The sequence below is a fragment of the Sphaerodactylus townsendi genome, linkage group LG04, assembly GCF_021028975.2.
Source record: "Sphaerodactylus townsendi isolate TG3544 linkage group LG04, MPM_Stown_v2.3, whole genome shotgun sequence".
Lineage (NCBI taxonomy): Eukaryota > Metazoa > Chordata > Lepidosauria > Squamata > Sphaerodactylidae > Sphaerodactylus > Sphaerodactylus townsendi.
In genome coordinates, this window is record NC_059428.1 from 14,945,642 (window position 1) to 14,968,753 (window position 23,112).

A 23,112-nucleotide genomic window follows, 5' to 3' on the forward strand; every position below is an offset into this window, starting at 1 on the left:
CATAAAGGTTCACAGTTCAAAGAATGAAATCCTGTGCTCAAGCTTTTCATGGCCTATGGTTAAAGCAGTGCTTTTGTATCCAGTCATATGGTGCAGCGTGAATTTGCTACCGGAAACCTGCGTAGTGATGTGGGATGGTTCAAACACAGGAAAGGAAGTCAACTTTAAAAGGGGCTTGGACAGATTTATGGAGGGTAAGTCGATCTGTGGCTACCAATCTTGATCCTCCTTGATCTGAGATGGCAAATGCCTTAGCAGACCAGGTGCTCGGGAGCAGCAGCAGCAGCAGCAGCAGCAGAAGGCCATTGCTTTCACATCCTGCATATGAGCTCCCAAAGACATCTGGTGGGCCACTGCGAGTAGCAGAGTGCTGGACTAGATCAGGGGTCTGCAACCTGCGGCTCTCCAGATGTTCATGGACTACAAATCCCATCAGCCCCTACCAGGGGCTGAGTGGGATTGCTCAATCCATGGTATCTGGAGAGCTGCAGAGTTACGGAAACCCCTGAACTGGAAAATGGACTCTGGTCTGATCCAGCAAGACTCTTTCTTATGTTCTTACGTACTTAACTAATGCCTCTTTTTGTCCCTGAGAAAGTCTAGTGGTCCAGGTCACCTAGACCGCATCAGAAGTTTTGTATTAGTCTGTTTTTTTTAAAGAAGATTTCCACCTAGAACAGTGGTTCTCAACCTGTGGGTCACAACCCCTTTGGGGGTCGAATGACCCTTTCATAGGGGTCGCCTAAGACTCTCTGCATCAGTGTTCTCCATCTGTAAAATGGATAAATGTTAGGGTTGGGGGTCACCACAAGATGAGGAACTGTATTAAAGGGTCACGGCATTAGGAAGGTTGAGAACCACTGAACTAGAAGCTATATGAATATACTATACTACTTGATAATTACAGCTCTTAGCTCTTTTACTGATCTCTTACTTGTCCTTCATTGACGTTACCTTGGAATGGTGATACCTTTACAGTGCATTGTACTCAAAGTCCAAGCCATGTACCCTACTGAGAAAAATTTGTTTTGCGAACTGGTAAACATCAAAGGTTAGATGGCGAACACACTTCTACCGCGTGTGACCTCAAATACCAGACTGGGGGTTAGAATGGTTCCTTGCTTCTTGTGGACTATGCAAACAATACCAGCTGTTCGGTGCACAGCCTTTTTTGGGGGGAGGGGCATTTGCTTGGAATCAAGCAGACTGTTACATATAAAAATAAATAATAGTGGAGTAACCTTGTTCTAAGGTTGGTCTTTATCTGATCACATGTTCCCATGTTGGCTGTTCCCAGTCAAAAAGACCTTGTAGCAGGTTCAGCTGCTGCCAATGACACCCGCTGCTGGAAAAAAATAAAATAATTAACTTGAACTGGCACGCTGAGATGCAAAGCGAGGCAGAATATCTTGGAAATTATGCCTGGACCTGTGCCAGTAGGTAGCAAGGGAAACACGTGGAGAAGACAGCAGGTAGTCGCGAACAGCGTTTGCGCATGTAGCTGTTGTTTCATTAACTGCTGAGACGAGAGAGTGTTAGCCCCTGATTTGGATGCTTCCACAGACTGGCTGGTTATCATTAGATTCAAAACCTGGCAGATAAATCCGTCGACAAATATCATCATCATCATCATCATCATCATCATCATCATCATCATCATCATCACCATCATCATCATCATCATCATGATTGATTGATTGATTGATTGATTGAATATATCGATAAATATAATCGATAAATATATATCGATTGAGGATTCATTTATCGATTGAGGATATATATCTCGATTGTATTTCTTCAACTAGATCACAGGTGTCAAACTCTTGGCCCTCCAGATGTTCATGAACTACAGTTCCCATCAGCCCTTGCCAGTATAGCCAATGCTCATGTTGGGAGGGACTGATGGGAATTGTAGTTCATGAACATCTGGAGGGCCGCGAGTTAGAGGCATGAATGTAGAGTTAACTTTCAATCAAAGGTGAGAAGTCACTGTAGTTCAGATTTGAACTTGAACTAATCCATCCCCAACCTTTCTGAGCCTGTGAGCACATTTGGAACGTGGTGGGCCCAGCGACAAAATGGCTGCCGCAGGTGGTACATCCAGCCACAAAACGATTGCCACAGCTTAACTTCAGTAGCACTGTGTAGATCCGTGGTTGCGAACCTTTGGCACTCCAGATGTTATGGACTACAATTCCCATCAGCCCCTGCCAGCATGACCAGTGCTTAAAGCCATGCTGGCGGGGGCTGATGAAATTAATAATCCTAATATCTGGAATATAAAGTCCATAACCACTGATAATAAGGCTGCCAATGGTGTGATGGCTTTAACAATGTTTTGAAAAGTTCTCACAGCTAATTAAATCTCCAGTAGTCAATCAGAAGCCTTGCTTAGTAAAAACCTTACCTGGTTTGACCCATTTCCTAAGGAGACTTGGTGGGTGGCAGAAAAGCTGCTGGCGTGATCCAGACACCACACTGGGTGGGGCCTCCTACTTGATACCAAAATGGTTTTTACCCAGTGGAGGTCATGTGAGCAAATTCATGACAGAGGTGAAATTTAAATGGGCATCTCCTGAATCCAGCTCTGATTGTTCCCCTCTGTGCTGCGGTAGTTCCTAATAGTTCTCCACTATTGTGGATAATAGTGACCGTTTGCGCAAGATGATTATCCTTGTTTGTAAAAACAGGAGTCTGTTGGTACCTAATCGTACAATTTTATCTCACCTTTTTTACAGCAGCCTACGGCAACACACGAGGCTCTGCCCTACCACATTTTATCTTCACAACAGTCTTGTGAAGTAGGTTACATTCAGAGAGAGAGAGAGAGAGAGAGAGAGAGAAGGAGAGAGAGACTACCAATGACTGAGTAGGAATGATAGTTTAGGATCTGTTGACTATTAATTATGGCGCTAGAGATTCCTATTCTGTGGAATTATGATGCCTTGAATTTTTAGTTTCCTTACAATTGTGAACTAAAAGGGGATTAAAATTCACTTGGTTGTTGGCAACCTTATTCTGGCACCAGTATAAAAGCTAGTAGGGTCCAGTGTGTATGTATATTGTGGAATATGCAATAGAATTAGAAATATATGAAAGTTGACGGAAAGGAAGTGAAAGCAAATGTTTTATTCATTTGTTTTGCGAGCTGGTTATTGATGTCCACTGTTCACATTTTCAACACTTTTAGAGCAACTGGAAGTTTTATTCAGTTGCAACCATAGGCTACAAAACTAGAGATAATGCTAAACCGTTAAAATCTCTTGCCGCCTTATTTAAGCCTCCTAGAGCCTGAGTTTGGTTTCGATGCGCTTGTTGATACCCTCTTTTTTACATGCTGTTCTTTTTTTCTTCTTGTAGGTCCTTTTGTTCTGCATCACGGCTGCGCTGTTTATGTTCTTTTTCAGGTATGTTCCCCCCCCCCCACTTTGTATTAAGAGATTAGGCATTTTAGAAAGTGTCTTAAATTTTTTTAATAGGATTTACGGCTGAATACAAAATTTGAAAATCTTACTGAAACCTTCTGAAATGCTCCCCTCCCCTAATTAATTTCCTTTCATTTAAACAGAAGCCCCATCCATGTATTACACAGTGGTCCAGAGACGTAGCTCCAAGGGGACCGGGGAGTTCACGCGACACATAGTAGCGCACCCTTGTGGGGGTGTGGCGAGGGTGTTCCCGGGGCAGGACAGGGGTGGAGAACGCACCAGTGTATCGGCTCTTTCCCCCCCTTCCTACGCCTCTGCAGTGGCCCTGTGTCCATTTGATCTGTACGGGCGTACATTTGTTTGTAAGGAAGAGCCAACACATGTTCACTTTATGAATGAAATCAAGAACCAGTTTACTTTATGAATGAAATCAAGAACCAGTACCTGGATAAATGAGGAGTTTCTATTGCACATTCGGCTGTACATGACTGTAACATGAGAATTTCTTAACGCACATACAGAGAAACAATGATTCTACGCTGAACATGGAGCTATCAGCATGTTCGAGGTGTAAACTTCTAATAATAAACTTGGCTAAGGATGAGTACCTAGTATTATTTGTGAAAGGACTGTTTAAGGTTTAGAAATGAATAAGTAATTCTAAAGGCGGAACAAGAATATGCACATAGTATAAAGATGTTTGTGCGTGCACGAGTCTCTTCAAGAGAATGCATGCTTTGTTTAAGGCCGCCATAACTTGGATGTCGCTCCAGCTTTCTGCCTTAATTATGTTGAATAGTTTTTATACGGAGAAGGGAAAAAAAATCCTAATGCTTACAAGTTAATTAAAGAATGCAAGAGCTGATAAACAAAGCAATAAATCGGATTATTCCTGTGGGTTTAACGCTGCCCACAGCAGCCAGCTAAAATGTTGTTCATTTCAGAAAAGCTCCAAAACATGTTGCTATGGGAACTAGGAAGTATTCTGGGCTCTTGTCTGTACTCGTCCTGATATTCTAAGGTCCTGTAGCACTTGTCTTGGAGCCCTGAGTATTTGAAATCTTTTTGTAGCCGTCCTTCTGCTTTTCAGGAAGACTGGGTCCTCAAGTTGTTCTGTCAAATATCGGCTTCAGTCGGAAGCTGACTTCTGCCTTGCTTTGCTGCTCTCCACAGTAACATAGCGCAGAATTACACATCATCGCAGCAGATGTCTTTTCCCCAAAGCTATTGGAGAAAATAGCATGGGGGTGGGGGAGGAGGGCCATTTCGGGGGGGGGGGGCAGCAAACTTTCCCACATACCTTCCAGTTTTTCACTGGAAACACCTGCAAAGTCCCCCCCACCCCTCACATCCAGGTCTCCTCTTGGTTTTGAAGGAAACTAGAGAAATTTGAGGTTGGGAACACTATTTACTGCCCTGGCCCCAGTCTGGTGGAGTGCTCTTCCTCCAGCTGTTCGGGCCCTGCAGGACCTACATGAGGTCCACAGGGCCTGTAAGATAGAGCTGTTCCACCAGGCCTTTGGGGGAGCTGGTTGCTGATTGTCCACTCTCCCACTTCCCCAACTGCAATAGCCTCTCATACCATCAGCCAATGGTTATATCCATGTCGGTCCCTCCTGGCGGGAAGCATAGGGCAGTGGTGGCGAACCTTTGGCACTCCAGATGTTATGGACTGCAATTCCCATCAGCCCCTTCCAGCATGGCCAATTGGCCATGCTGGAAGAAACTGATGAAACCCTGGAGTAAGGTCACTCCCTATACAGGCATAGGAGACTCTTAGAGTACCACCTATAACTAAGGGTTTTTTTTTTTAAAATCTGGATTAAATTTTAATGTATTTATTTAGCTATGTATTGATTTTATTGTATTATTTTTGTTTTTGTTGTAAACCGCCCAGAGCTCTTCGGGGATGGGGCGGCTTATTATTGATTAAATTTAGTATACCGCCCCATCCCCGAAGAGGATATATACATGTATGTATGTATGTATGTATGTATGTATGTATGTATGTATGTATGTATGTATGTATGTATGTATGTATGTATGTATGTATGTATGTATAATTATTATTGATTAAATTGATTAAATATATATTATAATGTGTATCTACTCCTGTAGAGAAGGGTTAATCTGCATAGGGTAAGTCTCATAACAGAATGTAGTAGCTACCCATTGGGGTAATAGAAACACACATAGATCTTGAGGAAATGCCAGTGGTAATCTTTTGGACCTTGGCATTGGGCCCTCTGAGCTGAGCAGATGTCTTCTCTTGCCTTTAACAATCCTCTACTAATGTATACTGCAAATGAAAATCAAGAACAACATTTTTTTTCCGAAGAAGCTTTTCTGCCATGTCTAATATCCTCTAAGGAACCCAGAACATGCTTTGAAAACTAGTGCTCTTGATCAGTGCCTTGCACCAAATCCAGATAGACAGGTGTAAACCATGTGCGTTTGCTGAGTGTTGGGAATTGTACAGAGCTAGGTGATCCTGGCTGACGTAGGGCTTATTTATCATCTACCAAGGCTGTTCGTTGTGACTCACAGCATCGTACCTTTTGATGTCTGGTGGAAGCATAAAAGAAAATACAAAGATATAATTTGTGGGCACTTGCCCTAGGAGTCTCAGTGTATGTTAATTTATCCGGAAGGACGCCTGTTACTTTCCACTTTACCTTAAGATTGGAGAATCCTCCTGTGCCTGAAAATACCAGTGAGATAAAACGTATTCTCATTTGTCTGGATTTTCTTCTCTTCCAAATTTTTTATGGGCTAGAGGCCTTAGCTCAGTGATAGAGTGCATGTTTTGTGTGAGGCCAAAGTTTCAATCTCTGACATTTATGGTAGCACAACTGGGAATGACCTTGGACTTGAGAGTCATTTTCAAGAATATATACAACTGGTCTAGCTAGACTTGGGATTAACCACTGAATGGAAAAAAATAATAATGACGCTGCCTTACCTTACCCATTAGGAGAAGCTGTATTTCATCCAGATGGTGTTGTAGGTACCAGAATGGTTTGTTACCGTATCTGAGTACTGAATTGGATGTGGCGATAGCAGGTCTTTCATCACGGTTTTGAATGGTGCATAGCATTGAGGAAAGGAAATTTTGATTTTGACTGTGGCATAGGGAGGCAGACCCCTGACTTAAATCTGCCCCGGAAGTTGCTTCTTCTCAGTTGTAGGAAACATACTGGTACCATAAGTACTGTATATACTTGTGTATAAGCTGACTTTTTCAGCACATTTTTAATGCTGAAAAAGCCCCCCCCCCCCGGCTTTTATTTGGGTCAGCTTATACTCAAGTATATACGGTATTTACATACAACTGTATGTGCCCTAGTCTGTGCTGATAACCTCACACCAGCTATAGCTGAAGCTCTGTTTGGACATACAGATGATGATGAGGAATCCAGTTTTGAAGGATTTTAACTCTTGTGTTTCAGCTTGGTTGCTGATTGAGCTAACGTTTTTGTACTTTTAAAGTCATTGTTGATACCATGTTGTTTTTGTTGACCCTCTTTTCCACTTACAGAGCTAGTTTACTGTTTTTCTTTGAAATAAATATTCAAAAACATTTAACCTACTGATGCCTCAATTAATGTAATTTTATTGGTATCTATTTTTATTTTTGAAATTTACCAGTAGCTGCTGCATTTCCCACCCTCGACTTATGCTCGAGTCAATAAGTTTTCCCAGTTTTTTGTGGTAAAATTAGGTGCCTCGGCTTATATTTGGGTTGACTTATACTGGAGTATATACGGTATGTTTGTCCTAACAGGACTTTGTGGGGGGAGCTACTGAAATCATGCTTTTGGCACGAAAGAAAATGGGTACATTATCCTTCGTTTTAACCCTAATCCAAAACTCCTGTTTAAATAATTCCATGGAAGATCTATTAATAAAAGTCCCAATTAAATAGGTTTGTGTTCCATTTTTCATCATTGACTAACTCTAGATCCAAGTCAAATGAGTTCCTATCTTAGAACACACTGCATATGTTATACAGCATGATTTCGTAACTCCTGGAGTTAAAAACCTTTCTGCACGAATTATCAGTAGCTGCCTGAATTCCTTGGCTGCGACTTCCCCAGATGGCTGCAAAAACAACACCAAACCCGGGAGCCTTGTGTGTTTGTTTTTAATAATTCCCACCATAAAACTGTTTGCAAAAGCTAACCAAGAATATGCTCTGTGTGCGCCGGGGGGAAGGGGGGGAGAGAAAAATGGTTTTTGAAAAGCATTCTTTTTTCCCCTTTAGACAGCGAGTTTGTTTTTGTTTTTCTTTCTGCTAGCCTAGCTGCCTGTGATTCTCAAACTCTTATGTATGCACGTATACCTGCCTAGGTTAACCCAGTAAGAAAAACAGGCAATATATGGCAGATAATGTTGTTGGCGTTTCTGAAACAAATTCTGAATGCAGATTGGGTGTTGCTCGTTCATCTTTTTCCCCCTACAGCGTGAAGGAGCAGCGTGAAAGTTGGCACATGGAAGGAAGCTGTCAAATATCAGAAGATCATAGATGTAAATACCTTATATACTCACATATAATTCTACTTTTTCAGCACATTTTTTGTGCTGAAAAAGCCCCGCTCAACTTATACGCAATTGAGGGTCCCACTTAATTCTTGTGTAGCATGTCCCCTCTCCCGTCTTCGCTTTCTCCTGCCTTCTTCTCTGCCTCCCCCCTTTCAGCAGCTTTCTCTGCCTCTGCCTTCTTTTTGGTGGCGGACAGCCCCTGGCTCTCGGCAGGTGACAGCCAGTCAACCTGGGTGAGCTGGACAAGCTGCGGGATGGAGAGGTTGGTGGCAGAGACCTTGGGATTGGTGAGATGGGGGTTCAATGGCAGAGACCCCCAAATAGCACCTGACCGTATCTATTTTTATTTTTGAAATTTACCAGGAGCTGCTGCATTTCCCACCCTAGACTTATACATGAGTCAATAAGTTTTCCCAGTTTTTTGTGGTGAAATTAGGTGCCTCGACTTATATTTGGGTCGACTTATACACGAATATATAAGGTAAGTTTTATTTCCCTGAAATTGATCCCGCCCTTTGACCAGAGTCTTGGGGCAGTAATGACACTAATACACGAGATCGATATGCACAGTTCAAAAACAAGGTGTGACTTATCCTCTAGTTACCATATTCTTTCCTGTTCATGGACTACAGTTCCCATCAGCCCCTGCTAGCATGGCCAGTTGGCTGGCAGGGGCCGATGGGAATTGTAGTCCATGAACATCTGGAGCACCATAGGTTGGCCACTTCTACTTTAGAGTCTACTTTCCAAAAAAACATCCTATTTTCTCTAGGTGAACTGATTTCTGTACTCTGGAAATCAACTGAAATTCCAGGAGATGTCCAGACCCTATCTGGAGGTTGGCAGCTCCGTTGCCTGGGAAATAATCCAATTTGGATTGGTAATCCTCCATGAAAATAAATTTGGTTCTGAAGGAGATGAGCATACAGGCTTCATCACTTATGTGAAATCAGTTTTTTTTTTCAAAGCACCCTCCTCGATCCTGCAAGATCACTACAGGAAATTGGCAAAAGGGTTAATTAAGAAAAAAATTAACAGCACATTAAACCATGCCAAAGTATTAAAAGAAGTTCCACTTTCAAATTTCAAAAGCCTTGTGTAGATTGAGTTGAAATAATGCTGCTCTTGACAAAGCATTTTTGCAATCAACTCTTACTGGCTGTCCCTCTTACTGGCTGTTTACATTTTCTTCTCTTTTTAAAGCTCTCTTTTTAAAAAATAAACACACTGTAATCTTATGGCACCTTAAAAACTAACAAATTCCTCTCCAAACGTAAGCACTCCTGGCTGCATGGCTCCTGTTTATTTTGCTGTAGCAGACCAACGTGGTTTACCTCTCTGTAGGTTTTGTTTTTGAATTTGCTTGCGGCAAATGTAGTGATAATATGAAAGTTGCAACTCTGTCTCTCTGTCTGTCTGTCATCATCATTTCCCTCTGTCCTTCCCCCCTTCCCTCATGGCATATAACCTTTGGCAGTGATCAATAGTGTGAAGCAAACAATAAAGTAGAACTAAGTCTGTGAATTAACAAGCAAAGCACTCCTCCTTTTCATAGTACTCCATTTAGCCTTAATACTGTTATCCTTTTCTTTTGGCAAATATTGTGGGGCATGACTTTTCAACTCCCCTGCAGGATATCCCAGGTTTAAAACTGGGGAATAGCTTGTGCTAGTCATCTCGACTGTTTTTTTTTTTTACCCTCATTGGTTGAAAAACTGATGTATTTATGGTTTGGTTTTAGAGGAATGCATGTTTTGCGGAAAACTAAGGGGAAGTGCGTGTCTGTTTACTTTAAAACAGTTGTAAACTGTTCTTCCAAAATCGGAGAAAGCCACTAACAGTAACCAAAATTTAGTCAAAGCCAGTTGTGCCATAAAATAAAGAAATTCAGAATATTAAACTGATTGTCATGTAAAAAACAAAAACAAAAAATCCTATATTCCTGTTTGTTTGTTTGTTTCATTAGATTTATAAACTGCCCTCCCCCGAAGGGCTCAGGATAAAACAATAAACAACAATTAAAATCAGCAATAAAATACTATAGTATAAGCAGCCATAATATACAAATTACAATGAAAAGAAAACAATAACAGATGGCGACTGACACCCCCCCCCCCGTACCCACGGGAGGCCAAGATGGTAACGAGGGTTAATATGATCCACCCGGCTGGCCAGATGGAAACGCCTGGTGGAATGGTTCTGTTTTGCAGGCCCTGTGGAAACTGCAAATCCCTCTGGGCCCTGATCTCCTTAGGGAGCCTGTTCCACCAGGGAGGGGCCAGAACTGTAAAAGCTCTAGCCCTCGTGGAGGCCAGCTGGATGTATTTCAGATCAGGGACCTCCAACAGGTTCTCCTCCAAAGAATGGAGAAACCTGGTGGAGCAATATGGGGAGACATGGTCCCCCAGATATGCAGGTCCAAGACCGCTCACAGCCTTGAAGGTTAAAACCAACACTTTGAACATGATCCGGAACTCAATCAGCAACCAGTGAAGATGGTACAGGACCAGTGTAATCCAGTCTTGGCCGGATGTCCTAGTAAGGAGCACGCCTGCCGCATGTTGTACAAGCTTAAGTTTCCGGGTCACAGTCAAAAGCAGGCCAGTGTAGAGCGAGTTAACAGTAATCTAGCCTGGAGGTGGAAAAGTAAGATATTTCATCTTTTCCAGAAAGTTAGGGGAGAAGCTAGATTTTCAGAGAAGGAGGTTTCAGAGAAGAGGGGCTGTCACTTTTAAGGTCCTGTTTTCAACTGTTGCTGCCCTTAAATGTCAGAGATAGAACAACACGCATCTCACTGGATTTCAGTTGCTGGGAAACCTCATGTAGGGAAAGAATACTCCCTCCCTCACTCTCCATATTGCTTTCCAGACAGCATTTCGTGAAGGAATGATGGTATTCAGGTATTTCTGGAATTTCTGCAGTGCTGATTTTTGAAAGAGGGTGAATAGCAGGCTGGGTAACGCCCCTAAATCTTGGCATCCAAATCCACCAGCTGGCAAATCTGTTCAAGTAGTTTCAGTTAAACAAATTGTAACCCTCTCCCGACTCTCCCCGTGGGGTTTATGGAGGGGAAACCGGTCATAACTCTGTCTCTTGTATCCTCGGCCAACTTATTTCTCGACTTGACTTTTTTCGTGACGATCGCATCATTTTGTGCCCGACCTTTACTTTTCGATGGCTCTTTTCCTTGTGTTTAGCTGGCTGCGGTGATAACTGCAAAATGCTGGGATCGGGCTTTTTGCCAAGCATCCTCTTATATTATTCTGTGCCCTAGCCAGTTTCAGAAATGTTCAGAGATGCTAAATAAGTTTTAAGCAGAAAGTAGTTTCAACAAAGGTTTGTCATTCCAGTTGCTGACCTTATGTGTATGTTCTTAGTGGAGTTTCTGGAGCTCAGTGGTAGAGCAGCTGTGTGGCTTGCGGAACTTTCCAGATTCAATCCCTGGCATGTCCAGTTTATCTGCAGGTAGTATGTGCTGGGAATGACCTCAGTATGAGACCCGGAGAGAAGAAGAAGAGTTTGGATTTATATCCCACCTTTCTCTCCTGTAAGGAGACTCAAGGTGGCCTACAAGCTCCTTTCCCTCCCCCACCCCCAACAGACACCTTGGGGCTTTCCCCACTGACAGAGTTGAACTGGTTTCTACCTAGGCTCGCCTCAGTGAATCCCCACTGCCACCGAGCTCAACATTGTTTTGTCTCAGTTCCCCCCACTCAGAACTGCGACATCCTTGTCTCAGTTATGAACTACACTTTTCTGCCCGAACAAGGTCGATACCGCTTCGAAGCTTCGAAGTGGGGAAGCATCGAAACCACACCTCATCCGTTCAACCAATCACAAGCCGCTTTTGTGGGATGTGCAGAATGGGAGAGCATGCCTTTTTAAAAATAACTTCCTCTGACGTTTCGAAGCTACGATCATATGACTGCTACCAATGCTTCGTAGCTCCGACTGAAGCAGTTCGGCGCGTTAGTGCTACGTAGCTGTGACGTACGAAAGCTGTAAAAAAAACCACTCCCGTTTCCCGCCGTAACACAAGCGCCAATCACAATCGAGGAGTGAAACAGGCACCAAGATGATCCCTCCCACTTAGCTCGGTTCCAGGGGGCCAACTCAGTTGCTGTGGGGACAGCCTGGAATCATCCTCCACTGAAGGGAACTGAGTCGACCTTAGCTCCCTTCTGTTGTGGGGAAAGCCCCTTTGTGAGGTAGGTGGGGCTGAGAGAGTTCTGAAGATCTCTGACTAGCCCAAGGTCACTCAGCAGGCATGTAGGAGTACGGAAACGCATCTGGTTCACCAGATAAGCCTCTGCCACTCAGGTGGAGGAGCGGGGAATCAAACCCAGTTCTCCAGATTAGAACCCTCCTGTTCTTAACCGCTACACCACTGCCAGTCTAAATAGACAGTACTGACAGTGGTGGAACTAATTGAGTGTAAGGAGCTTCATGTTTGTACAATACCAGCTGTTAAAAGCAGCAGGATGCCGGAGGTGCATTATTCTCTCCCATCTGCATAATTTTTACCCTTTATGATAAATCTGTGAGGGCATGAATGTCCTGAAGTCGCACACAGTGGTGGGTGCAATCCCATTTTATTTAGGGCCGTTAGTGCATGTGCTGTTGATTATACTCTGTCTCAGAAAAAGATGTTTGTACGGTTAGTTGAGGTGCAGTGGTCAAGAAAATGGCATGCTTTTGCATTAGAACATAGTCTGGAATTCCTTAAATTTTCCTGCTGGGACTAATGGGAGATGACATCCCAAATCTGTACAGACTGCTTTTCATGTATATGCTGCAAGGACATTGTATGCACAGAAACGGAGAGATGAAAAAATACCAACAAAGTAAGATTGGATTCTGAGGGTTACAGAATATTTCAGATACAGCAAAAATAACAACTTTACTAACGGACAGTAATACAGAGAAGTTTGCAGAAAACTGGAAACACTTTATGGACTACCTGTTGAAAAAACATTCTAGAAGATAAATAATTGCAGGATTTGAGATTGAAAAGAAATCAGCAGATTGAAATAGAATATTAGAAATGATAAAGTATGCAACTAGTGAGCAGCAGTGGCGTAGGAGGTTAAGAGCTCGTGTATCTAATCTTGAGGAACTGGGTTTGATTCCCCGCTCTGCCGCCTGAGCTGTGGAGGCTTATCTGGGGAATTCAGATTAGCCGGTACGCTCCCACACACGCCAGCTGGGTGACCTTGGGCTAGTCACAGCTTCTCGGAGCTTTCTCAGCCCCACCTACCTCACAGGGTGTTTGTTGTGAGGGGGGAAGGGCAAGGAGATTGTAAGCCCCTTTGAGTCTCCTACAGGAGAGAAAGGGGGGATATAAATCCAAACTCCTCTAATAAATTGTTCCATTTTAAATTGATGCATGAACCTGGAAAGAATTAGAATTCAACCATGAGATAGCAGAAAGTCAGTATTTGGTGTTGTGGTGTGTCACTTAGTGGGTTAGAATAGGTTGAGTTTAGTTATTGTATGATTTATGTTTTAATCCCTTTGTGTGTGTTTATTTTTCTTGTTTGTATTTCATATTTTTGTTTTGTATTGATGTGGTGGTGGTGTGAAAGTGTTTATGTCTTTTGTTCTTTTGTATGCTGAGAAAATTTAAAAAAATGATTTTAGAAAAGAATATAATCTGGAACGAATATGAGAATGATCATTCATTTTTTACTCACTCTTTTTACTGAAGAATTAAGCTGAATGCCAAAATGTATTTTTACGTTTCACTTTCAAACTAAGCAGGCACTAGGACCCAGGCGGAGCAGTCTACAACAAAGAAGGTCCGGCATGTTGAGTTCTGTGGCGTAGGAATATTCAACCCCATGTCTCAATACCTCCAATATTTGATTGTCTCTAGATTGAGACGCGCCCTTACCGCGGCAAGGTTTAATGTAGTCCCCTCTGCCTTACTAGCTGGCAGATACCAAAGAGTTCCTAAATCTGAAAGATTTTGTCGTTATAATACTGGGCTGGTAGAAAGGTTAGTACATACATTGTTCTACTGCTCAAAAAAGGAGCACATAAGGGCAAAATGCTGGGCACAACTCTTTGTGCAATGTGACGGTTTAGCAGGTGAGCAGAAACTAAAATTTCTCCCGGACAATTCAGATGCGGATTACTCTGAGTCAGTTGCAGAATTTCCATCTGAGATAATTGGTGATTTTGAATAAGTCTGTTAGTTGTTTTGTTTTATTGTATTTCGTGTTGTAACTTTGCGATTAATGTATATGCCAGTAAAGGTTATGTACATTAAAAAAAATGTAATATTCAACCCTACTAATATATTTTTTCTGAGACAGACGATAGAACACAGAAATAGCGCATATGCTGGTGTCATTGCTGTCTTGCGAGTCTGTAAGAGCTAAAACAGATGAGTCAGTCCTGAAATGGGCCAGTTGCTGGGCTGTATAATTTCATACAGCAAACGAAGGGCATTGCGTGTTTGAAAGTCCTGCTGTATAAAATCCTCACAGCAGAGTAGCGGGCAAGTCAGAGAAAAGGTCCTAAACAGTGCTCTCTTTGATCATCCTTTGATCACCCAATTTTTGATCCTTCAGTCTGTCTTTCCTCAGCCATGTTTTGAAGGCACTCTGAGGGCAAAATCTTAATATGATGCACAGCAATTGCATTTTTAGCTGCCAAGACAGATCCTCCAGGAGTAGAAGAAACAGCAGGGAATATGGGAAATACGATAGGGTTGTTTGCCGGGGGGGGGGGGGGGGGGACTGGATAAATATCAAGTGACTTGAAAAATGGTCCCATTGGGGACAGAGGCTAGGACTGTGGCTGTCAGGAGTCCTTCTCTTTGGCTTTGGAACTATAGTCATCCCAGCTTTTCAGTATTAACAAATACCATATATACTCATGTATAAGCCGAGTTTTTCAGCCCTGTTTAAAGGCTGAGAAAAGCCCCCTCGGCTTATACTTGAGTCACCATTTTCTATTAATCACAAGGAGGCTGGGGCTGGCCGGGACAACCTCCCTGCCCCCCGAAACCACTTGTTGCTGGCCTCCTCCTGGGATGGTGAAGGGGGAACCCCGAGGCACCCTGGCTGGCTGGGCTTCGTCAAACCCTGGCAGGCAGAGGGAGCTCCTTATTTGGGGCAGAGGGAGCTCCTTATTTGGGTAGTGACATCAGGGGGAGTTACTGCCCAAATAAGGAGCTCCCTCTGCCTCCCGGCTTCCCACCCTCGGCTTATCCCCGAGTCAATAAGTTTTCCCAGGTTTGGACAGTAAAATTAGGTGCCTCGGCTTATACACTGGTCGGCTTATACACGAGTATATACGGTAGATGAGAACGGATGATTCCCATTTTTATGAAGAATTTTAATGTATGTAAAGTTCTCTAGCTTGTTTTGTGTGGTGCAATGATTTCTTATTACACGTTTGGCTATCAGTTTTGTCTTTGTACAAAGTATAAAATAAGTCTTCTGATGGTAAGGTGTATGCAGCCTGCATTTGATAAAATTTCTTCAGTCCATGGCCAGTTTATGAATACAAGCTCACTGCCAGCATACCTTTGAGAAAATCCAGCAGCTTCCTTCAAATTGCATGGACAATAGCCCTAGATTGGTTGCTATGGTAGTTAATCCTTAGTAGCGATTCACAATGGAGATGTCTTAATTCATCTGTTCTAACCCCTGGAAAGGAAAGTGTAAAGCTAAGGTTGCAAGCAGAAACTAGTTATTAAGGAAGCAAGAACTTTCTGTCTGCTTACTTGAACAAAAAGATGGGGGGGGGGGGGAGCCAGCACCCCAGGCCCTAAATGTATTTGTTTGCCCATAAGTCCTAGAAACCTCCGTTTAATTTATTCATGTATATATGCATAGGGTTGCTGCCTGAAACTGAAAGTCTTTCTAGTTTAGATCAAAGCCCAAAACCACTCTTGTGGAGATGAACGTTGGAAATTTCATACAATAATACGTGCCAGTTTAACTACTTTTGGGGTTTTTTGTTTCCTTATCTATTCTTTTCTCTGCAAAATCCTAACGGAACTTGACATAGAGAGACCAGTTCAGATGGCAGTGTATTGGGTGCATAATGGTCCTGAGGAGCTTAATGAAATAGGAGCTGAGAGCCGTTTCAGCGTGTGCATAATAACTAGCAATTCAGAGAACGGCAGGTGTCTTTCCTCTTTTGTTCTCAGAACAGAATGCCCCGACAGCTATCCATCAGTTCGCACACGGGCATTCAGCAGAACCTCTTCCTCTCCTTTTGCTCCGACCAATTCTACCTGCTTAAAAAAAAATAACAAAAGCACCTCGGGTCCCGAAGTATGACGTCAACGGCATTTTAATTTGCCTCTCATTTTTGAGAATGGCATTACAGCAAATACTCCTAATTTCTAAGTCATAACAACTAAACTTTGCAGTGGCACGTGGTAAACTGGAACATTATATGTGTCAGGGCCCAATTAAATTACTTGCTGGGTCACAAGCCTGTAGAGAGCTTTTCTGGGTTTGGAGGGATCAGCTGATAGCATACATGTGTAGATACCACCACACTTGCAAGCTGCAAAGAGCAGCAGGAAGGTGAAACAGAGTCATTTAGTAGAAGATTCCTCCACAGATCTAATTCTTAGCTTGTTCATTACTACTGTATACCTCTTGTTCATCGGCCTGTGTTACATGTCACCGACTTTCTTGGTCTGCCTCCCAATCTTGTTGGACCTCAAAAGCCCTGGCTAGCATAGATGGGAGACCACCAAGGAAGACCACGTTGCTATGCAGAGGCCTGTATGGCCCTGGCTAGCCTGATCTCAAAAACCCAGAAGTTAAGCAGAGTTGGCCCTGGTTAGCATTTGGATGGGAGACCACCAAGGAAGGCCAGGTTGCTATGCAGAGGCCTGTATGGCCCTGGCTAGCCTGATCTCATAAAACCCAAAAGTTAAGCAGAGTTGGCCCTGGTTAGCATTTGGATGGGAGACCACCAAGGAAGGCCACGTTGCTATGCAGAGCCAGGCAAGGGCAAACTGCTTCTTAATGCCTCTTGCTTTGAAAACCCTACGGGACTGCCATTGGTTGGCTGCGACTTGAGGTGCTTGTCACCACCCCTACCATCACCCATTGTCCTATCACAACTCCTTGTCACATGACTATGATGTCACATGCTTGCAGGTCAGTGGGTTCCATGCTGCTGCATAGGGGATATTGAAAGGTGGAAAATTGACGCATTATTGCAGAGAGAATGCAAGGGAACTGTGCAAATTAGAATGCCTGGACGTTTTGAGGAAATTTTAAGAAGGCACAATACACGGCTTCTGGTAACATTAACTGTGGTTCTCTGCATTCCCGAACTTTCTCAGGGGAATACATGAAGAAACAGGAAATATGAAGACATGCAAAGAAAGAATAACAATAATGCAAAGGGATTTGGGGAATAGATGTGACTTGTTGGGAGAATGAGTTCATTTGACAAGTGTATAAATTTGAAAAACTGCAGCTAACTGTTCACAACTGGCATGGATCAAAAGAGATAAGGCCGTTGCAGACTGAAACAGAAAACAAATTTCCGAGTCAGTGGAGGAATGAATGACAGCACTATAGAACATGGGTCTTCAAACTATGGCCCTCCAGATGTTCATAGACTACAATTCCCATGAGCCCTATCACTTGGCCATGCTGGCAGGGGCTGATGGGAATTGTAGTCCATGAACATCTGGAGGGCCATAGTTTGAAGACCCTTCTATAGAATAAGGAGTTAGACCTTAAGAAAGGGGGGAAATCATATCAAAATAGGAAAGCACAAAATTATGTAAGGATGAAAGATGAGAGAGCCATTCTGTTCTGAGGGGAAGGGAGGGAGGGAGGAAGGCAGGGAGGAAGGCAGGGAGGAAGGACGGACGGACGGACGGACGGACAAGGCATCGGCAGATGGCAAGATGGTAAAAATTACACAGAAGAGAAGTAGCAAGTGATAACAGAAAATAAACTGTAGGGGTTGAAACAGGGAGATAGTAAAGTTTTGAACCTGAGTCGAAATGGGGAAATCCTACAAAGGATTGAGTGTTTAAATAGTATTTTTAAAAATCTGAAAAGTAATATTTATTTTTAAAAACCTGTACTGTTCAAACAGTAACAAAGGGTGGTGGCAAAGGAATGTAATAAATAAGGGTGGGATCAAAATACATGGCAAAGATTTTAATGGGTCCCCTCTTGTATAGTTTTAATAGTGGCTGATAGAGGCTTATATAGTTTTAATGAGTATGCCGCTGACTCCGTGCTGAAGAGTTCACAGGGAGCTTTTTGATCTTTCCTGATGAAAAATGAAAACATGTAGTCAGCTAAAAAGTCCGAGCTCTGAGGGCCAAATCGGTCCTGAGCCTCTTTTCCCCTTTGAAAAGCCAGCCTCTTTCCTCCATACACACGTGTGGATCGGGATGTTGGTGCAGGGAATAGCAGTTCATGTATCCCCCTCAATAATTTGAAATGGCTTCATTTCAAATTATTCATTTCAAATTATGGTAGTTTGAAATGGCTGCATTTCAAACTACATTAGGGATAAGCGTGGTGGTGGAAAATGCCATCGTGTCAACATGTAAAATACAACTCTCTTCAAGGGAGTTGAATGTTTAATGTTGAAACTGAATAAATTTGGTGCATTAGTTGGGTTTAAAAATCACTAAAGGAGAAATGAAGCATTTAACCAAAAAAAATAGGAGATTGTAATATTAAATGGAGCTGATGAGCAAAACGGGCATTAAGGTTGAGAAAAAGTGAAATATCTGGGTATTACATTGACAAATAGGAACTCTACTCCGATGCCGTTTGCCTTCCCCCCTCCCTTCATAGAACCACCCGGTAATAAAATTCCATCCAATGTTTAGTTTGTGCTGTGCTAGAGCTGCTGTTGATGTTGTGAGTTGTCGTGAATCTTACACGTTCTCTTTCACTCCTGTGGATCAGCAAAGCTAAATTCTAGTGACCCCCATATGCCAGAAGCTTGGTGGCATATCGCACATCTAGAATTTATGGAGTATGTTTGCCAGGGGGTTTCCTTGGGTCTGTAAAAAAGCAATGAATGTAGAAAGTTGAGCTATACTTTTAGTAAAACCATGTTGTGATTTTCAAATGGCGACTTTCAAATGACAAAAGTCAGTGACAACGTTCCCTTCGCGTACAGAGACTCTCCACTTGGGTGCCTCTGTCTATGACAGTGGTGGCGAACCTATGGCACGGGTGCCAGAGGTGGCAGTCGGAGCCCTCTCTGTGGGCACGCACAAACAGAGTGCCCCCCCTTACATCTAGGCTGGCCTGGGCCACTGGGCTCAATTATTAGCATTAAACCTAAGACCTAGTTTTGGGAAAGCAGTGTAGGTAACCCTGTTAAGTGCTCTTAAACCCCACTAATTTTCATGTGAAGAACTAAAGTGTGATCCTTTACCTGGTAGTAACCTTGGTTGCTGGCAACGAAGCTTGCTTCTAAGTAAACCCTCTTAGGGTCATGATTCACCCATTGGAAGAGTTGCACGGTTGCTTCAAAGCAAAGCCACCGACTACCACCAAGCTTACTCCTGATTAACGCACGCCTTGGAGCCAACTGTTTTTTCTAAACGAAAACCTCAGTATTCAGGTTAAATTGCCGTGTTGGCACTTTGCAATAAATAAGTGGGTCTTGGGTTGCCATTTGGGCACTCGGTCTCGAAAAGGTTCGCCATCACTGGTCTATGACTTTATTACAGCCTGAGTATTTTGATGAATTTTACGTGGGCGCTTTGCTTCCAAAACATTCTTAACAAGCAAGCCCCACACACAAGCAACCTATTCAGTGATTATCCAGATTAGCGAACACCAATGGCGAACAAGATGTACTATACAGTCGGCTTCCTGCAGGGCATGAAATAAATTTGCAAAACCCCAGCGGTGTCAAGAAAAGCTTCCTTCTGTCGTTCAGGACTTGTCAAGTAATACATTTCAGTTCTCCTGTTACAGACGTCTTACATCTTCTCACTCGTAGCTAGGATTTGTTTGGGTTTTTTTTCTGTGTCTTGTTCCTGCGTCCAAGTTAATTGAAGATGACACTTGTGAGCTCTTCTCCTGAGTCCAAGAACTGCTTACAAGACAGGAAATAACGATTGGAGCAGGGGAGATTAAAAAGAAAAGATAATGTGCAGTTTGACTTCTACGAAAAAAGACTTCCTATCCTTGGAAATTGAAGGGGCGCATATTTGTTGGTGGGACATATTTTCTGCTGGTTTTTCTACAGGTTGCATTAATTGCATGCGATCGCAGGATGTGAATGAAGCAAGTGCTGGACTCTTCCATCAGCCTTTAATTTCAATAAATTAGAGTGTGCTGGACAGTGGGCAGTTTGCCAGTCAATGAGCTGATGTGATTATTTTTGTCCTGGAAGCAACTCAGCTCTGTTTAATTTAAAGGCATGCCATCTAATCTAATCTAACGTGCTAGGATCTGAATGGTTTTGCGATTGAACATCGTGACCTTCTCGGCCACAGTCAAGGTTGGAAGTTGTTTATTTACTAGAACGGTCTGATGAAATGTCAAGCAGCGGCTGCTGTTCTTGCGATTCCGTCCTGTTTATGCAGGGGCGAACCTGATTCCTTTAGCGTAGGTTGAACTTCTCCAGTTCATGGCCACTGTGAATTGGGCCACGTGGTTGTTGGGCGAACAGCAAACGGCTTACCCTCCCAGTGCTTCTGAGACGAAAATAGGGTAATTTTCCAATTCTCATACCAGGAATCCCATTGCAAGTCCCTATGTCCTACCTACCGCACTTGCGGGTTTGCAAAGACGTGCGTTGAAGGTAGGATGCAATTAACCACCCATCTGGAGATTTAGCATCTGAATATTCTGGAGAGGGTGATGAACTCTGTAAAAATGACAACACTAGGGCAGTGGTGGCGAACCTATAGCATGGGTGGCAGAGGTGGCACTCAGAGCCCTCTCTGTGGGCACGCCCCCCCACACATCTAGGCTGGCCTGGGCCGCCGGGCTCGATTATTAACATTAAACCTAAGACCTAGTTTTGGGGAAGCAGTGTAGGTAACCCTATTAAGCGCTGCTAAACCCCACTGATTTTCATGCGAAGAACTAAAGTGTGATCTTTACCTGGGAGTAAGCTCGGTTGCTGGCAATGATGTTGGGACTTTGCGATAAATCAGTGGGGTTTGGGTTGCAATTTGGGCACTCGGTCTCGAAAAGGTTTGCCATCACTGGTCTAGGATCACCTGGCAAGTTTCCATGGCGGAACGGGCATTCAAATCTGGATCTCCCAGGTCCCCGACTGACACCCTGACCACTACACCGCATGCGCTCGAACTGTTGTGTACTCATTCTACTTATAGACCCTTTGAATCACAATGGAATTTTTCTGCCTGAGACTGTAGGCATGAAGAAAGTGACAAACGCTCTCCCGTCGGCTTGACACGTTGAAATGAAGGAATGTTAATAGATGTGTATGGTTGACTTGAGTCTTGTTGTGCCTTTCGGAAATCAGCGCTGCTCATTCCGCTGGTTAATGAGGACTGACATTGATTAGTGCAGTAAAGAAATAAGCTGTGAGGGCGAAGACAAGCTAGGAAGATGAAAACCAGCCTTAAAATTGTGTTACAGCGTAAAGGAACAAAATGTGTCTCAGGCGCATCTTTTAACAAAGCATGAAAAATAACTTTTGTGCTTTCAAATTACTGAGTTAAATGCATGCTGTGTGTGATGAACCAAGAAAAAGCCCTTCCAGACTGTAGGAGTTCATTCAGTTTCTGGGGCTGTCGTTTCTTTGACTTGTGTGCATGTACCACCTTGTGTTGCGAAAGTGAAATAACTTTGCCCACTAGTGTCTTGTGGCTGGATATGGCAAAGATCTGAATTGCTATGTGGTTTCTGGGCTGTATGACCGTGTTCTAGCAGCATTCTCTCCTGACGTTTCGCCTGCATCTGTGGCTGGCATCTTCAGAGGATCTGATAGATGCCAGCCACCCTGCAGATCAAAGATGCCAGGCATGCATGCGGGGCGTCGGGAGAGGATGCTTTCTGAACAAACCTTTAAGCCCGGAAACCACACAGCACCCCAGTGATTCCGGCCGTGAAAGCCTTCGACAAAACAAAGATCTGAGTGTTAGAGGGAGCTGCAATACATAATCTGAAATAGTAGCAGCCAAAAAGAAAATGCATCCTTCCTCTGGCTCCCCCTGATGATACTTGGTGAGCTTCAAGTGGCCCTAAAGATACTGTCGTCCATCTTCTGAGGGTAGTAATGCATTGGAAGCATCTTGATCTGAGCCTGGTCGAGAATATGGAACCAAGTGATCCAGATAATTCCAGTGGAATCTCCCATAAAAGACTGTCCAGTAGCAGGTTTTGGGAATGGGCAACCTGTGGTCTAACCAAATGTAAGGCAATTTCAAAGGGCAGCATTGTTGGAATGAGCAAGGAATAAGAGGGGAAGTCCTGCTATGGATTAAAAACTGGTTGAGAACCAGGAAGCAAAGGGTGGGTGAAAATGGGAAGTTCTCACAGAGGAGAGATGTAGGGAGTGGTGTCCCCCAAGGATCCGTTTTGGGACCGGTGCTCTTTAACCTATTCATAGATGACCTGGAAGTAGGGGTAGGTAGCGTGGTGGCCAAGTTTGCGGATGATACCAAATTATGTAGGGTGGTGAGAACCGCAAAGGATTGCGAAGAGCTCCAAGCGAACCTTGATACATTAGGTGAGTGGGCTAAGAAATGGCAAATGCAGTTCAATGTAGCAAAATGTAAAGTGATGCACATAGGGGCAAAAAATCCAAACTTCACATACACGCTACAGGGGTCAGTGCTATCAGTCACAGACCAGGAAAGGGATTTGGGTGTTTTAGTTGATAGTTCCATGCGAATGTCAACTCGGTGCATGGCAGCTGTGAAAAAGACAAACTCTAGGCTGGGGATAATTAAAAAAGGAATTGATAATAAAACTGCAAAGATTGTCATGCCCTTGTATAAAGCAGTGGTGCGACTGCACTTGGAGTACTGTGTTCAGTTCTGGTCACCACATCTCAAAAAGGATATTGAAGAGATAGAAAAAGTGCAGAGAAGGGCAACGAGGATGATTGAGGGACTGGAGCACCTTCCTTATGAGGAGAGGCTGCAGCGTTTGGAACTCTTTAGTTTTGGAGAGAAGACGTCTGAGGG

General features: G+C 43.4%; 1 protein-coding gene across 1 annotated transcript in view; it reads left to right on the forward strand.

Annotated features, from left to right (window-relative positions):
* TMEM135 (transmembrane protein 135) overlaps window positions 1-23,112 on the forward strand; it is a 242,895-nt gene that overhangs the window by 164,239 nt on the left and 55,544 nt on the right. Inside the window, exon 6 of the mRNA XM_048494023.1 lies at window positions 3,361-3,407. Within this exon, the coding sequence (XP_048349980.1) occupies window positions 3,361-3,407 (47 nt within the window). The remainder of the gene's footprint in view (window positions 1-3,360; window positions 3,408-23,112) is intronic.